This window comes from Lepus europaeus, chromosome 11, assembly GCF_033115175.1.
Source record: "Lepus europaeus isolate LE1 chromosome 11, mLepTim1.pri, whole genome shotgun sequence".
Lineage (NCBI taxonomy): Eukaryota > Metazoa > Chordata > Mammalia > Lagomorpha > Leporidae > Lepus > Lepus europaeus.
Window position 1 is genome coordinate 89,598,590 of NC_084837.1, and position 14,755 is coordinate 89,613,344.

General features: G+C 64.1%; 1 protein-coding gene across 1 annotated transcript; it reads left to right on the forward strand.

The window, feature by feature from the left end:
• Positions 1-5,151: 5,151 nt before the first annotated feature.
• On the forward strand, positions 5,152-13,106 carry SKOR1 (SKI family transcriptional corepressor 1). Its single transcript, XM_062204813.1, has 9 exons — positions 5,152-5,174; positions 5,511-7,719; positions 8,676-8,769; positions 9,694-9,801; positions 10,209-10,280; positions 11,548-11,622; positions 11,883-11,957; positions 12,465-12,530; positions 13,012-13,106. The coding sequence occupies exons 1-9, from the start codon at positions 5,152-5,154 to the stop codon at positions 13,104-13,106; spliced, it is 2,817 nt and encodes a 938-aa protein (XP_062060797.1).
• Positions 13,107-14,755: the final 1,649 nt, after the last annotated feature.

Here is a 14,755-nt window from a genome sequence, read left to right on the forward strand (position 1 = left end):
GGATTAATATCCAGATATTAAGTAAACAATAAATTAGCAAAACTACAAGAAAATTTTACAGCCCTTTGCATTTGGCAATCATTGAGTGTTAATTAGAAATTCATTACAATTAAAACCCTGCCTAAACAGGGCCTGCGCGCCTTAATTACATCTGATTTTTAATTCAGAATACGTGTTTACACAGTAAGCGCTACGTACCCCGTGATTATCCCCAATCCTCTTTATACTGTACTAATTATGTAAATTAAACCTAATTAACTGACGAAAACTGCCGTTAATTCAACTGGTAAAAGATATGTGCTTGAAGAGCAGGCGCGGCCGCCCAGCCCCGGCCCTGGCCCCAGCCCGAATGGGCTCAGGAGGCCCGGCTGCGTGGACGTGACACCAGGGCCTCAGCAGTGGGGAGACAAGGTGCGCCCCAGATCCAGAGCCAGGCCCTCCGGCCCCTGATGCCACCAGGCAGCAGCTAAGAGAATCTCCCAGGGCAGAGACTCCCCTGGGGAACCCCAGAAGCTCCCACTAAGGAAGTCGGGTCCAACACACCCCCAGAGGAGCCTGGGTCCAAGTCCCAGCTCTGCCACTGTGCACCGTGGCTGCCCTGCGCACCGTGTTGTGAGGGCCTCCGGAAGCCGGGAGCTGTGCTGCCCCCCCTCCACACTCTCCTTTCTCGGAGCTAGGACTCTGCAGGGTGCTAGGCCCGACACGTGGGGTCCAGAGGGGCAGCCTGCACCTTTTATTGTCCAAGGAACCTGGGTGGTTTGGCTTCTGCTGCGCGGCCCTCAATATATTGCCTGTAAAATGGGAATGAATGATCCCAAACTATTCCCAGCGCCTTAGAAGAGCCGGCTCTGCACACCGTAAAGGGCAGTCCGAGGTGACACTGCGCGAACCCGGGTCCAGAGCCGAGCGCCGGCCGCCGCCCCGGCCCTTCTCCAGCCTCTCTCTCCACGTGCCTGCAGCCTTTCTCCCGAGAGGCGCGGCGGCCAAGGAGCTGGACCGAGCAGCGGGCGCCCGGCCTGGGTGCAGGGAGCTGTCCGGGGCTTGGTGCTGAACAGGGACAAAGAGGCCACGGGGAACACCCCCCCACACACACACACACACACTGTAGCCCAGGGTGGCAGCCTTTGTCTGAGGGGTTCCCGGGGCGCGGCGGGGCGACCTATGGGCCATCGCAGTGCAACTGAGGCCAGAGAGCTGGGTGCTGCCCAAAGGCCTCCCTGCCTTTCCTCTTTGCAACTCCACTCCACAATACACACACACACACACACACCTTGAGGTCGTCCTGGATCCACGCCGGTCGTCACCACCACACCAAAGCCTGAGGTACCTTAAAAAAAATCATGAGGAGGCTAAGAACAATTACCCAACGGGATTATTACTGTGGGTTGAGCAGAAGGAGGGGGCACCCCGCTGGGTGGCAGGAAGGGCAAGGAGCGAATCATAGGTGCCCCTTTTCCTCCGAGGGAGGCGGCAGGCTTGAGCGAGGCAGTGTCGGAGCTGGTTAAATACAGGTGGAGGGGCCGAGCACAGAGCCAGGGAGAGGGGCTGAGTAGGCTGAGGGCTGCGGGGTGGGGGGCGGAGGCGGTGAGCAACACGGAACTCAAGAGAGAGGTGAGAGCAAGAAGAGACCTTGTGGAGAAAGGAGGGCCCTCAAACTTGAGAGCGGTTTTCTGGGACCTCAGAAAGCAGTGGTGTGTGGGGGGGGGGAGGTCGACGTGCCCCCCACCCCAGGCCAGGCCTGGACCATCCGTGGGCGCCACGAGAGAGGAGAGGGAGAGAGAAGCTGAGGCGAGCCCCGGGGGAGCCGGAACGCGCGGAGGGAAAACGAGGGGGCGGGGGACGAGGGCGACCCCGAGCCGCTACCCGCGGAAGATTTATGGCGGCGCCTGGGTTCCAAGGACAGCCTGCGCTCGCCGCTGCTGCCACCGCCAGGAGCCACCGAGGCCGCTGCACCCCCTGCCCGGGCGGCCCGCCGCGCCCCGGGCCATCCCTGCGATTATTAACTTCTGTTTGATTAGGGTAATTGTTCAAACTTGGGCTGGACAGTATGATTAATTACAGTTTAATTAACGTGTCCATTAAGGACACTTAATGCCAAGGGGGCAGGAAGGAAGGGGGCGGGAGTGGGGGTGGGTGGAAGCGGTGGAGGGAGCGCCCGGGTGCGAGCACGCAGGGGCCGAGGGGGACTCGAGATTGAGGAGAGAGGACGGAGCCCAACGGATGCCGGGGCCGGCATGGTGAAGGCTCAGAGACCAGCAACCGGGCAGGGTGGAGAGAAACGGAGCTCCAGGGACAGAGGAGGCGTCGAGGGGCTTGACCCCACGCCCCACAGTACCACCACGGGGAAACTGAGTCAGCAGGCTCGACCCAGAAATTGACCCCGGGGGCTCTCGGTGACTTGACTCCTGCCGTGGGCCTCTGGGTGATGGTGAGCTGAGCCGGGAACACAACCCATTCTAAAGTTCCCTGCTGAGGGAGGGCAGCAGGAGGGCGCCCCTCCCCATCCCAGAGCCCTGGGTCCCTGCCCCATTGGATCTTCAAGGCCACCCATGACTGTACCGCCCTGGCCCGAAAGTGACAAACCTCTCCTCCCGCCCCCTCCCCTGAGTCCCGCTTAGCTCCACCACCCGGCCCTAAACCTGGTGGGGCTCCTGGCCCCTTGGCGAGCAGCGCAGCGCTGGTCCCTCCCCCGCTTCCTTGTTGGGGGCAAACTTTGAAGCCCCGGGCCCTTCCTCCCACTTGGCCTCTCCAGCTAGCGTGGGCCGCAGGTGCGGGGCGCGGGACGCAGGTGTGCGGCCGCTTACCTGGGGCGCCCAGGCCCTGGGGCTGTGGGGAGGCGGCCCGCGGACGGGCGGGCCAGTGGAGGCCGCGAGTGACTGCGCGGGCGGTGGGTGTGGCGCCCCGGCTAGCAGCTGTCAGGCGCGCCCGCCCCGCACCGGCCTCGCCACTCTGGCTGTGACCGCGCCGTGCCCGCCGCCGAGCCATGAGCTCCAGGTTTCGGCCTCTTCTTCGGGCCGGTCCCTGGCCTCTGGGGCAGCGGCTCAGGGCTCAAGTCTCCGCGTCCGGGGCCCTGGCGCCCCGCGCCTGCTGAGAGCGGGAGGGGCCGCGGGTGGGAGCGCGGGGAGCCGGAGAGCGCGGCTGTGTGTGCGCGCGCGCGGGGAGGGGCCGCGCCATCACCCGGAGAGCCCGGCGGATCCCGGACTCCCGCCCGCCGCTCCGCCCGCCGCGCACCTCCGCTCACCGCTCGCCCGGCTCCAGCCGCCACCGCACGGTGAGTACTCGCGTCCGGTAGCCGGCCGCCCTTTGCGTCCTGCCCCGACCGCTTCTTTTCGTTTAGTTCTGATCGGGGCTCTTGCGGCTGTTGTTTTTATTATACCTAACGACTCCACCGCCTGGCTCGCACCGCTGCCCGCCTCCCGCCTCGCCGCCCTTCCCCAGCTCGCCCCTTGAGCCCAGGAGCCGGCGCCCGTTCCCCGAGCTGCCTTGGCCGCTGCTCCTGGTCGCTGCGTGTGATTCTTCCCTCGTGCTTTTCGCTTGGGGCCCCCGGAAATGTTGGTCCTTTCCTAGGGTGCTCCTTCGGGCCTCCGGGCCCAGAGCCACTTTCTCTCGCCCAGGAAACCCCTCGAGACGCGGGACCCTTGGCTTTCTCGGAGGACGCTCTCAGCTTGTGGGGCGCTCTCTTCACTGCATGCGGGGCCGGGCACACTTGAAGATTTCGGGAAACCCAGAAGCCATCGTCGCTTCCCAGGGCGCTGTGCCCCCCAGCCGCCTCCCCAACGCGCCCCAGAGCCTACGGAGCCGCGCCGCCACCTCAGCGGCGGAGTGGGGGCAGTGCCGGTGTCTTTGGCCTCCTAAGATGTTACAAGGGACTTCTGCGCCAAGGGAGAGTCAACTAGTTTCAGTTTGATCCGCGAGATAAAGACGAAACAGACAGTAGATAAATAGCCTGATACTTGCCAGAGGTACAAGACAAATGGGAGAAAGACCAGGGAGCAGGCAGAGACAGCTCAGGGACAGATAAGATCGGCAGATGAGGGGCAGGTAGACAAGCACCGAGGGAGACAGGCCAGCAGGCTGAAGAGTCCAGTGTCCTCCGGAGAGCTTTTCCACTCGGATCTCCTGTCCCCCTGGAGTCCCCTCTGAACATGGATTCGCCTTTTGAGCCCTCTGGGCTGGGCTACCCCAGTCACTGGAGGGTGCATAGCTGTGGGCCTGATGGAAGCATTGACCAGCCCGAGACACGTGGCTGGGCCCCAAGCTGCCGCCTGGGTGCCCCTGCTCCCTGCCTTGGCCAGAGTGAAGCGGCTGGACCTGCAGCAACTTTTGTGCCTGTAGCCTTGCAGTGGCTTCAAAGACCCGCTGAGAATTCCTCCCATCCCATAGGGGCTGCAAAGCTGGGCATGGAAGATGCTGGGAGAAGAGATGCTCCCCCCCCACCCCCCAAAGAGAGCCTGGAGCCTCGGAGCCTGCATTTGGCCTGGGTGGAAAAGAGGGGGAAAGCAGGGAGTGGGGAACTGGAAGCAGAAGAAGTGGCTCCAAAGAAACTTATGGGGAACCTTTCTGTCCCACACACTGACCCCAACGGAAGCCAACGTTGGTCTGGAACACAGCTGAAAATACAAAACATGTGATTAGGAACTGCAGGATCCCGATCCCACTGATGGCAGGAGAGAAAACGGCTTCTATATCCAGCCGGAATCTTTCCGCTCAACGAACACGGGGTTCCGGGCTTGAGAGGAGAAGATCTGGTTTGTGGAAACCGGCACTGCTGTCCCCGGAAGCTGGCTTGGCGCGGAGCTGGGTGGGTGCTGGCCGCCCTGGGTCCTGAAGCGCCTGGCGCTCTTTGGAGAGGGTCAGGTTCAGCACCGCGAACAGCGGTCTCCCCGTCTCTCCCCCTCCCAGGCAGCCCGCGGTCCCTCCTCCTCTCCCTGCCCTCTCCACCACCACCACCCCCGCCGCCGCCTGGAAGTGGGCAGTGACCGCCCCTCCTCCGCCTCCATACCCCTCCCTGCGCTGCCCCCGCCCGCCCGCCCGCGTGCGTGCGCGGCTGAGTAGAGGGGCGGCCGGTCCCCGAAGTCCGGGCTTCAGGACCCCGGCCAGCAGGGCGGGCGGCGAGGGTGGCGGAAGGCGCCTGAAAGCCTGGAGCTGGCGATGGCTTTGCTGTGTGGCCTTGGGCAAGTCGCTCTCTGTCTCTGGGTTCCCCCTCCTCCCCAGTCCGAATACAGGATTGGGTTCCTAGCTGCCCGGGCGTCCCTGAGTCTCCATCACTCCTTCTCCTCCCTGGAACCCGGGGCACGGCTTTTATTCTGGCGCCAATATGGGTCTGAATAACAAAAGGCACCCGTGCTTGGGACCAGTGAGAGTGGACCTTCCCACTGCCAAGAGTTCCCCCGAATGCCTGACTCTGCGCGCCCCGCTGGGCGGGCCCGGGCCGCGGCGGCCGCTGCAGCCACGGCGGCAGCGCTCAAAGTGGCTCATCCTTGCTCTCTGCTTTTTTCTCTGTTTCGCAGGAGCGGCGGCATGGAGGCGCTCACCACTCAGCTGGGGCCGGGGCGCGAGGGCAGCTCCTCGCCCAACTCCAAGCAAGAGCTGCAGCCTTACTCGGGCTCCAGCGCTCTCAAACCCAACCAGGTGGGCGAAACGTCGCTGTACGGGGTGCCCATCGTGTCTCTGGTCATCGATGGCCAGGAGCGCCTGTGCCTGGCGCAGATCTCCAACACGCTGCTCAAGAACTACAGCTACAACGAGATCCACAACCGCCGCGTGGCCCTGGGCATCACGTGCGTGCAGTGCACGCCGGTGCAGCTGGAGATCCTGCGCAGGGCCGGAGCCATGCCCATCTCCTCGCGCCGCTGCGGCATGATCACCAAGCGCGAGGCCGAGCGCCTCTGCAAGTCGTTCCTGGGCGAGCACAAGCCACCCAAGCTGCCCGAGAACTTCGCCTTCGATGTGGTGCACGAGTGCGCCTGGGGCTCGCGTGGCAGCTTCATCCCCGCGCGCTACAACAGCTCGCGTGCCAAATGCATCAAATGCGGTTACTGCAGCATGTACTTCTCGCCTAACAAGTTCATCTTCCACTCGCACCGCACGCCCGACGCCAAGTACACCCAGCCCGACGCCGCCAATTTCAACTCGTGGCGCCGCCACCTCAAACTCAGCGACAAGTCGGCCACCGATGAGCTGAGCCACGCTTGGGAGGACGTCAAGGCCATGTTTAACGGCGGCACGCGCAAGCGGACCTTCTCGCTGCAAGGAGGAGGCGCAGGCGGCGCGAACGGCGGGTCGGGTGGGCAGGGGAAGGGCGGCGCCGTCGGCGGCGGAGGCGGCGGCGGTGGCCCGGGGTGCGGCGCGGAGCTGGCCCCAGGCCCGCCGCCCCACAAAAGCCTGCGCTGCGGCGAGGAGGAAGCTACCGGGCCTCCGGGGCCGCCGCCTCCCCACCCTCAGCGCGGACTTGGCCTGGCGGCGGCAGCAGGCCCAGCCGGCCCCGGAGGGCCCGGGGGAAGCGCCGGCGTCCGCAGCTACCCGGTGATTCCGGTGCCCAGCAAAGGCTTTGGACTCTTGCAAAAGCTGCCCCCGCCGCTCTTCCCGCATCCGTACGGTTTCCCCACAGCCTTCGGCCTGTGCCCCAAAAAGGACGACGCGGTGTTAGGTGCCGGCGAGCCGAAGGGCGGCCCTGGCAGCGGGGGCGGCGGGGGCGGTGCGGGTGGCGGCAGCGGCGGCGCTGGCGGCCCGGGAGCCGGGCACTTGCCCCCGGGGACCGGGGCGGGCCCGGGCGGCGGTGCCATGTTCTGGGGACATCAGCCCTCCGGAGCAGCTAAGGACGCGGCGGCGGTGGCTGCAGCGGCCGCCGCCGCCACCGTGTATCCGACGTTCCCCATGTTCTGGCCCGCGGCAGGCAGCCTCCCGGTGCCGCCCTACCCGGCCGCGCAGAGTCAAGCCAAGGCCGTAGCGGCCGCCGTGGCGGCGGCAGCGGCGGCGGCGGCGGCGGCCGCGGGCGGCGGAGGCCCGGAGCCCCTGGACGGTGCCGAGCCAGCCAAAGAGGGCGGCCTCGGCGCGGAGGAGCGCTGCCCGAGCGCTCTTTCCCGAGGACCGCTGGACGAGGACGGCGCGGACGAGGCGCTGCCGCCGCCCCTGGCCCCGCTACCGCCGCCGCCGCCGCCGCACGCACGCAAAGGTTCCTACGTGTCGGCCTTCAGGCCTGTGGTCAAAGACGCCGAGAGCATTGCCAAGCTCTATGGCAGCGCCCGTGAGGCGTACGGCGCCGGACCTGCTCGTGGGCCCGGGCCGGGCGCGGGGACCGGCGGAGGCTACGTGAGCCCGGACTTTCTGAGCGAGGGCAGCTCCAGCTACCATTCTGCCTCGCCCGACGTGGACACCGCGGATGAGCCCGAGGTGGACGTGGAGTCCAACCGCTTCCCCGAAGAAGAGGAGGGCGCCCAGGACGAGGCCGAGCCCAGCGCCCCCAGCACTGCAGGTGGCCCGGACGGCGACCAGCCCGCGGGGCCCCCGGCAGTCGCGGGCGTGGATGGCCCGGCAGACTCCCCCGAGGGCGGCAGCCCCCACCCCCGGCGCCGCCTGGGGCCACCCCCCGCCGGCCGGTCCGCATTTGGGGACCTGGCGGCCGACGACGTGGTGCGGAGACCCGAGAGGAGCCCGCCAAGCGGTGGCTACGACCTGCGAGAGCCTTGCGGGTCCCTGGGAGGTCCCGCGCCCGCCAAGGTGAGCCCCGGGCCCGCCCCACCGGTGACGCCAGCCCCCACTCAGCCCTGAGCACGGCCTGGATGCCAGGCCGCCCCGGCTCCGCCGGGCACGGGAATGTTGCGCGCAGGTGTTGGGGCGGTAGGCTCCGGCGGGCCCACAGCCGCTGGGAGCCCCGGACGGAGAGGTTCTTCGGAAGATCAGGGGTGGGGTCGGGCGGGAGAAGGCTCGGAGGAGAACGCGTGTACTTGGATTTTACTGATGGGAGTGGGCAGCCCGGCGGAGACCACCTGACACACAGACTCAGAAAGAAACGAAGGGACTGAGGGAAGAGAAAGGGAGGCAGAGCAAAGCGCCCCGAGTGCGTACCCCAGGATAGGGATCAGAGTCCCCAGGGTGGACCCGCGGGTACAGGGTGCTGCAGAGCAGCCTCTCCCCGAGTTGGGAGCCGGCAGCACCGCGTCCCGGGGTTCCCGCGCCGCTCCAGCTCGCAGTTTCCCGAGTCTATTCGAACTCCCTCCTGGAGAACTGCGGGGTTGGGCGCTGGGCAGCTGGGCCAGGGGCTCCTGGGTCGGCAGAGCTGGGACTGCGAGGGCGGAGTGCAGCAGGGTCTGACTCGTTTAGCCATTTTGAAAGTGGGTGAGCACACCTGTACGTTCTCATTCGGTTCATTAAAGCACGGATCATACACCGAATGCGAAAGGCGTCGTTTATACTGGGGGTCGCGGCGGGAGCGGGGAGGGAAAATGGGAACGCAGCGAATGCGGGCGGCTTCCATCCGCCCCTGGCTTGGGGGCACGCTTTTGTTGGAAGCAATTTTTTTTTTTTTCCACCGGCGCCAATAATGACCGTGAGTGTGCAACGGTGCGGCGGGCTCTGAGGGCGCAAGGGCTCGAGGGCCCCCTGGGCAGGGCTGAGCGGCTGCAGCCCGCCGCGGAGCCCTCCCCTAATCGTTTGTCATTTCTCGGCCGCCGCAGGTGTCCGCGCCGGAGAGGGACGAGTACGCGAAGAGCGCGGCGGCGGCGGCGCTGGGGCCCGCGGCCTCCTTTCTCTGCGCCCCCGAGACCCACGGTAACGCCTGCCGCGGTCGCTGGCCGCTGTCCTGGGGGCACGCAAGCAGAGGGCCGGCCAGGGGGAGGCCTCGAGGGAAGACGAGGGGAGAAACACTTGGGGAAGGAGCGAGAGGGAAAGACAAGTAATGAAAGAAAAAGGAAGCTAAGCTAAGGAACCCCCAACAGCTTCCACCACTTGGTTACTGAAGAGAACTGCAACAACACACCCTCTCCAGCCCACACACGCGCACACATGCTCGCGCGCGCCAGGACACCCCGGCCCCTGGGTTAAGACCTTGTAAAAATTACGCTTGGCACCTCCTTCAAGTCCACTCTTTATTCAGCGAGTGTGTCTGCCTGCAGGGTCCCCCGTGACCGGGCCGGGTCCAGGCGGAGGATGAGGGCGCTCTGGCACCCCAGAAGCGCTGGGGTAGCTGCGGGGTGGGGGTAGTCCTGCACTTGCCCTCGGGTCCAACCCGGGGTTGGGGGGAACGGGGAGGGGAGACTTGGAAATCCGTTCAGGCCAAAGCAGCCGAGCCTGCGACGATACCCGCCCCCCCTCCGCACCGCTGCCACCTCGAAGGTCGCCTCCTAGGTTGTGCGCTAGGCGGAAGTCGCGCGGGCAGACCCAGCGGCCACGCGCGCTCGCGGTGCCCCAGTATCTGCGCGCGATGTAGGTCGCTCGTCCCTGGTGGGCCCGGCTGCTCGGCTCGCTCTTTTCCGGGGCTGGGGCGGGGGCGTAAAGCAGTGAGAGGAACAGACCCTGCGCGGGGGAGGGGGTCGCCGGCCCCGGGAGCCTCGGGCGCCTGGGCGCACAGCGGGGAACCAGAGGCGGCCGCGACGCTTTTAATGAGGGCTTGGGCGCCCCGACCGCGGCAGCTCTGGCGGTATCGGGGTCACCGTTTCTTTGCCTCTCCTTGAAACCCGGTTTATTGCCTTTAAGAGCCAGATAAGGACGACAATCACTCGATCGCCGACGATTTGGAAACCAGGAAATCCTATCCAGACCAAAGGAGTATCTCCCAGCCAAGTCCCGCAAACACAGACCGAGGTGAGCCCTAGGATCCTCGCGCGCACCTTCCCTCGGTAGGTAGCCGGGGCTCCATCGCCTAGGCTACCCCAGGCTTAGCGAGAAAGGTTTTCAATCAGCCAGTGACCTTCCGGTTCAACGCGGGGCGAGGTGCAGGCCGGTTTTCCTGAGTTGCTACCTCCTTGGTAGCTTCGGAGGCTCTTCCGGGTAAGGGGTGGGGAAGGTACTAGAAGGAAGTGGAAAGACACTCTCACCCACATAAAATAGGTCAGAAGCCCCGTTTTGCCTGGGCTCCCTCTCCTGCTCCCTGAAATGATATCCTGCGTGGAGGGCCGAGAGGGGGTCTTGAGCAGGTCCCAGGAAGCCCCATCCTCCCCTTCCAAGGCCTCTCCCCGGACAGAACCCCTCTTCCTGCCCTTGAATCGCAGGTGAAGATGGGCTCACCCTGGATGTCACAGGAACCCAGCTGGTGGAGAAAGACATCGAAAACCTGGCCAGAGGTGAGGTTCCACTGTGCAAGGGAGGCTACGCCGTGCTGGAGGGAGCCGGGCCCTTCCTGCAGAGAGCGAGTGTGGGGAAATCAGGGCTCTTTGAGGGGAGCAGTTCTCATTGTGCGGAGTGGCTGGGGACACAACCTGCACGGTGGTGTAGGGCGGGAGCAGGGGGTGAACAGAACCCCCAGAGGTTTAGTGCAAGCTTCTGTTTGGGAGGCTCAGGTCTGTCTGAAGAGGCCAGTGAGAAAGCAACCAGTGATGATTCTCAGAAGCTGCTATGTGTGGACCGTTGGACTGGACTCTCTGGGTGCCCCCAACCCCAGTGGAAAACAGGACTCCTTCTGAGTAGCCATATTGTAGAGAGGCATCTGTTTTAGGAGTGCAGGAGAAGTTGCAATAGTTTTCCCCTTGGGATTCGTGCATAACCACCCTCACCCCGTCCTAACTGGAGTGAGGAGGGCGTCTACGTCCTGGGATCCCAGGGTTGCTGTGCTGCCCGCAGGGGGTTGTAGCGGAGGGGGAAGGAGGCCTGGAGGCACAGAGGGTGGGAGCCGCTAACCCCTTTGCCTGTCCACCTTCCATTTCTGTGTGTTCAAAAGCGCCTGCTCCCAGGGCAGGCCCAACAGCAAGGCCCCTACAGTAGGGAAGCTGAGGCCACGAACAGAGCCTTCCTCACCTAACTGCCTGTGCCCCCAGCCCAAGCAGGGTCTCTGAAATGAGTGGGGGAAGGGAGACAAGCATTGTTCTGTTCTTCCCAGCTGCAGACCTTATAGGATAAGCTCCGACCTTCAGAGTAACTGGTGCTTCCTAAGCAGACTCTCAGTGTGAATTCGGGGTAGAGGGGCCTCCTGAAATTGCAGGCACATTGTGTTGTGTGCATTTTTCTGGGAGTCCAAGAGTCTCCCCGATTTGCATCGAAGGGGTCAGGACTGTCAGTTGCAGTGGGACATCAAGTGGTCATGAGCCTCCCTCTGTAAGGTTGGGGACTTGGGAACAACTTAGGGCAGATAACAGGCTGGTTAGTTCCTGGAGCCTGGGCCTTTTCAGTCCTCTGTGGGTTGCACCATCCTGAACTTCAATCCCCTGGGCATCCCACTCCCCAGCTCCGGGGTCTTTGCCCAAATCTTTTGGATGCAAATGCAAAGGGAGAGTGCTGGAGACCTCTGCCCCAGCTTCGGGCTCAGGCTGTTGGCCAGGGCAGGACCTGGTGCCTCTGCACTCAAGCTCCACAAGTCCCCACCGCCCCTCTCCCTCCCACTTGCCCCCTTCACAGATGAATTGCAGAAACTGCTCCTGGAGCAAATGGAACTCCGAAAGAAGCTGGAGCGAGAATTTCAGAGTCTCAAAGGTAACCCTGTCCAGCCCCAACCCAGCCCCATCTCATCAGCAAGCTTTTCCCCCTAGCAAGTGGTCTGCAGGGGTAGCAGGGTGCAGGCAGCCGCCACAGCTCGCCCTGGGGGGAGCCAGGAACCCCTCTGTGGGGTCTCCAGCCAGGCGACAATTGGGTGGAGGTGGGGGTAGGGGTAGGGGTGAGGAGGGGGGAGTGGGGAAGAGGGGTTGGGGAAGGGGGGCTATGTGTAACAGCTCCCGCTTAATCAATTTGCACAGATAATTTTCAGGATCAGATGAAGAGGGAATTGGCTTATCGAGAAGAAATGGTACAACAGCTGCAAATTGTCAGAGGTAAGACGGGAGTCAGGTGAGCGTGCGCGAGGCCGTAACTGCCTCTCGTCTGGCAGGAGCCGCTGTGTTGGCTCAGTCATTTGGATTTAAATTGAAGGTAATTTAACAATTATTTTTTTTATTTAATATCCTTTGTATACTCTGATTAGCCTCGGAATGGCAAGCGAGCCCAGCAAACGGCTTGCAGGCATCATTACATGGAGTGATTGAACTTCTTATCGCGGCAATTTCCCTGGTTTCTAAATTAAAAATCGAGGCGTAAAATTACCTGGGAAGTAATGCCTAAGTTTGCTTTAATTTTGGTTAGATCCATCTGCCTTTAAGCGCCATCCCAGGCCATTTCCTCCTTCCTCATCCTGCAGTTTGGAGCCTGGGGACCCCCTCCTCCATCCTCGGGGTTGTCTCTGCCAGGGGCTGCGCCCTGGGGAGGGAGTGACGCCCGGGCTGTGACCCCGGCTGGCCGGAAGGTGGCCTGCATTAACTCAGGGTTCCCTCCATGTCTTCCAGATACGCTGTGTAACGAACTGGACCAGGAGCGGAAGGCGCGCTACGCCATCCAGCAGAAATTAAAAGGTGCGCAACTGGGAAACAAAGAGAGGGAGGGCCCAGGTGCGGCCGTGCAGGCTGCGGGATGGATCGGTGGATGGATGGGCGGACAGGGGCTAGCCAGGGGAAAAGCCAGAAGTCTCCATGGATCAGCAGCTGAGAGGAGAGAGGTGGGAATTGACCTTATTGGGAAGCTGTTTCAGAACGCTGCGGTAGGGAGAAAGAGCTCCTGGAGCTCTGGGCTTGGGAAAATCTACCTTCTGGTTCTAATTTTGGCCTTGGGCAAGCGCACCCCCCCCACACACACACACACTCTGCCTTAGTCCTCTTCCGTAAAATGGGGCGACTAGAGCAGAGTGCTGGTTCTGACTCACCAAGGTTTCTCAGCTGCAAACTCCCGAGCTAGCAGGGTTGGGTGGGTCCCAGAGGAGGGCCAGGGGACCCCCCCCCGCGGGCCCCGGGGAGACGGGCGAGGCGCCCGACGTGGCCCGCGCGACTCTCTCCCCAGAAGCCCACGACGCCCTGCACCACTTCTCCTGCAAGATGCTCACGCCCCGTCACTGCACTGGCAACTGCTCCTTCAAACCCCCGCTGTTGCCCTAGGGCCGGCCCCGCCGCGCCCCCGCGCCTTCAAGCCATGCTGCTCCTTCCTGTACGCACCCGCGGCGGCCCAGAGTGAGGAACAAGCCATTCGGACCCGACCGATGTACATACAGCCGCCCGTCCGCCCACCCTCCTCCCGGGCGCACGGGGCCCTGCCCGCCCCCGACGGGGCGTCCCAGTCCCGGGCCGGCTCGGAACCCCCGGCGTGAAAGCCGCCCGGACCCTCTGTGGAACTCCAGGGCATCGGACCTCCAGGGGTCCCCCGGACCCGCGGGAGGAAGGCGGGGAGCGGAGGTCGCCCGCCCCGCCCCCGCGTGCGGCCGGGGACCCGGGTGGTGAACACTGAGCAACCTCGCTGGCGCGGACGTCGCGCCCTGCTCCGCCCACGTGTGAAACTCTCGTTCCTAACGACACAGTGGCTATGTGCAATGGATCTAAGCGTACTGCGAGTCTCTTGGTTCAGTATTAGGTTCACTCTAATTTATTTACGCTCTAAGTTATGTTGCTTCCTTCCCCCTCCCCTCGGTTTTGTATTCCCCATTGGGATTCTTGCTTTGTCTAATTTTGGTTGTAATCTCTCGACCTAACAGCACTTTAAAAGGGCGACAACTGACTCAACTGGATGGCGACCACCTTGCGCCTGTTTGGGGAGACCACCCTGTATCCGTGACTTTTGTTTTTAATAATAATAACAACAATAATAAAAAGCTCTTGTCGCTTCTGGGGGCTGCAGAGGTGGGAGTAGGGGTGGGAGCAGCGCCACAGGTGAGGGCAGGACCCCGCCGCGCAGGGTCTGGGGGGCTCATGGGTTTGAGAGTCGCGTTTGCCCAGGTGGGCGGCAGGCGCGCCACGACTTCTTCACCCGCCCCTCCAGACCATCCCCTCTCCGCGTTTAGGACCCCCGCCCCCGCCCCGGGCCCAGAAAGGGCACCCACTGCGTGGTCCCTGGTGTCGCAAGGACCGAGACTTCATTCGCGCGCATTTCCACGCCTGCCACACCCGGGAAAGTCATCTCCCGGGCGCTCAGAGACAGGGAGCCCTCGAGACCTTCTGCCGGAGCCACCCCACGCAGGTGGCGCGGGCAGCGCGGCCGGCCTGGCCCCGCAGCAGCGCCGGGCCGGGTGGAAGACGAAGGCCGCTCTCAAGCACTGAGTGCCCTCCCGCCTGCTCGGCCGCCGCGCGAGGGGAGGCAGCCTGGCCGCGCTTAACGTTCCGTCCACGTAGGCCCCAGCGGAGCTGGGGACAAGGGCGTGGAGGGGCCCGGGGAGGAAGGCGGGGCCCGCTGGCCGCCGGTGCGCCGGGCCGCTGCGCTCCTGGGCCTTGGCTAGGATGTCTGGCGCAGGGGGGCGCGGTTGGTGTGGCCTCCGCTAGCCGCGCGCCCCCCGGTCAGCCTCAGTTTCCTAGGCGCACCTGCTACAGATAAGGGACGCAGAGTACATAGCCTCCGCTTTTGTCCGTTGGGGCGGGAGGTGCAGACGCAGTGGGGAAGCCGCGTGGTACTGGACTCGGTCCTCCCTGGCTGCCCTTCCCCTCCGCGGCCGGCTAAGGGTCCAGTGTCCCCGTCCTTTATTTTTCCTGAGTCTCCGTTTCGTCCTCTATAACAGAGCATCCCAGCGCGCCGGGAAGTAGGCCGAGCGCGGAGCCTCGGC